This window comes from Lactuca serriola, chromosome 6 (assembly GCF_051521515.1).
Source record: "Lactuca serriola cultivar US96UC23 chromosome 6, Lser_US96UC23_V15, whole genome shotgun sequence".
In the NCBI taxonomy this organism is placed as follows: domain Eukaryota; kingdom Viridiplantae; phylum Streptophyta; class Magnoliopsida; order Asterales; family Asteraceae; genus Lactuca; species Lactuca serriola.
The window spans coordinates 140,377,058-140,379,320 of NC_136413.1; the positions used below are offsets into that span (position 1 = coordinate 140,377,058).

General features: G+C 28.2%; 1 protein-coding gene across 1 annotated transcript; it reads right to left on the bottom strand.

Moving 5' to 3' along the window:
* Positions 1 to 570: 570 nt before the first annotated feature.
* LOC145060216 (uncharacterized) lies at positions 571 to 1,017 on the bottom strand. Its single transcript, XM_079007924.1, has one exon. The coding sequence runs from the start codon at positions 1,015 to 1,017 to the stop codon at positions 571 to 573; it is 447 nt and encodes a 148-aa protein (XP_078864050.1).
* Between the last annotated feature and the right edge of the window lie 1,246 nt (positions 1,018 to 2,263).

Sequence of the window (2,263 nt, forward strand, 5' to 3'; positions counted from 1 at the left end):
TCATAAGTCGAGTATTTTGTGATAGTCAAATATGTTGACTATAAGTGTTAAATAGTAGTTAAGTAGTGAAAATTACTACGAGTGTTGTGTAATAGTATATGTTGTTGTTGTGTTGTAGGTTAGGTTGTTGTCGCATCCGACTCGGATCATGTATCTAATGTCAGGAATGTAATACAACTCATTGTGATAACTAGTTGTATTCGAGTGTGCAAAGGTACGTCAAAATGTTTTATACGATTGTAAATAATGAAATTTGTGGGATGTACCTAGTACAAAAATAGGGCGTTACACACACTCTCTCTCTCTTATATATATATATATATATATATATATATATATATATATATATATATATATATATATATATATATATATATATATATATATATATCAAATACAATAGTATTAAAGTAATATTGATTCACCGAACCAGCTAACTGTGTACTTTTTATTGAATTGCATAATATAAAGTTTCGTATATATGTATGATTCTCAAATATAATAAAGATGTCAGCTTACATAAAATTATAATATAAGAAGACACTGATGATAATATAACTTAAACCTCGTTTACTTTGAATGCTCAAGAAGATATTTCTTTTTTTCTTCGTCGGTCATAAATGCAGTCACCGCAAAGGACTTACCAACTCCAACCGGTATCTTGAAGTAAATCTTGGAACTTTTTTCATCTTCCATACTCATCTCAACAATAGGCACCCACATCAACAATTGTTTGCTTTTAACTCCGGTCATTTTCTTCATCTTATATTTTTCAATATAGGCCGTCACTTCAGTTGCATAGCTAACACGTGTATTAGTCTCCTCAAAAAAGTGTTCATATGGACCCTTCTGCTTCATCCAAACAAAACCGGTTTTACGAACTCTCCCACACTCCACAAGATCTTTGAGTGGGAGAACGCCTTTTGGGAAACCGAGTTCTTCAAGGAGATCAATGGAATGGCGATGACATTCTTCAGCACCGTACACGATCTCGGCCCCAGCTCTGTCGTCTGCCATTGTTTTCTTTCTTTTTTCTTTTGTGAGCTGTATGTATTGATCTTTAAGTTGAATGCTTGGTAGTGGCCCAATATTGCTGGGTTTTATAGACAAAATAGGTTTGGTAGGGGTTGAGCTGACATGGGGTTTGGTTGAAAATGTTGTTCACCTAATTAAGTTATGGTACTTTGGTGGTAAGCCACCTACATTTGTGCTTCGCAAACATCGATGAGGCTCCGATATAACAGAAACTTAACTTTTATATATATATATATATATATATATATATATATATATATATATATATATATATATATATATATATATATATATATATATATATATAAGGTGAGGTTCAATAGAGAATCATAATTAACCAAAGAACCAATCTTTTTTTCAACTTTTAGAACTTATTTTTATCAAAAAAAAAAAAAAAAAAAAAAAAAAAAAAAAAAAAAAACTAAAAATACAGTAATTCATAATGTAAATCTTCGAAAATTCACAACGTGAATCCAGATTCACCCTGTGAATCCGAAAAATATTTTTCACATTCACAATGTTAACATATGAATTTAGATATTTTTAGATTTTTTTTTTTCGATAAAGAATAAGCTCTAGAAATTGAAAAAAAAGATTTTGTTCCTTGAAAAACCCATAATTATGGTTCTCTATTGAACTTTTTCATATATATATATATATATATATATATATATATATATATATATATATATATATAGCTAAGATTAAATTTGAATCATAACTATTTCGTGAATATATGACCATTTTAAGTCCATTTGATTAAAACATTCAGTGGTTAAGATGAAAAATAACAGGATAATTAATTAGAAAAAAATTAATTATTTTTTATATTTAAAACTCCAATACGGGCAAATTGGACATTTTGTTCTATAACAAATTTGCAAATTGCATATATAAAGGGATACAAACCAAAATTTCAGGAAAAATTCAAATCAAAATTCAAAAATAATAATTAACATTTTTTAAAATTAACATTTCAAATCCAAATTAATATTTCGCTTGTCTGCATCATGTTCTCCAAACACCAACTTCAATTATGTGTATTATTCTTCAAGAATCGGTTCCAGTTTAGTTTTTTCCCATGAAGAATCGGTTTCTATTCTGCATTCCATTGTTATGCATCTCATTCAAGAATTAGTTTCCAATATGCATTCCATTATTCTGCATGAACAAAAAAGAATTGAAAACAATATTATGACCACTATCAGAATATGTAAGAATGTGAAAA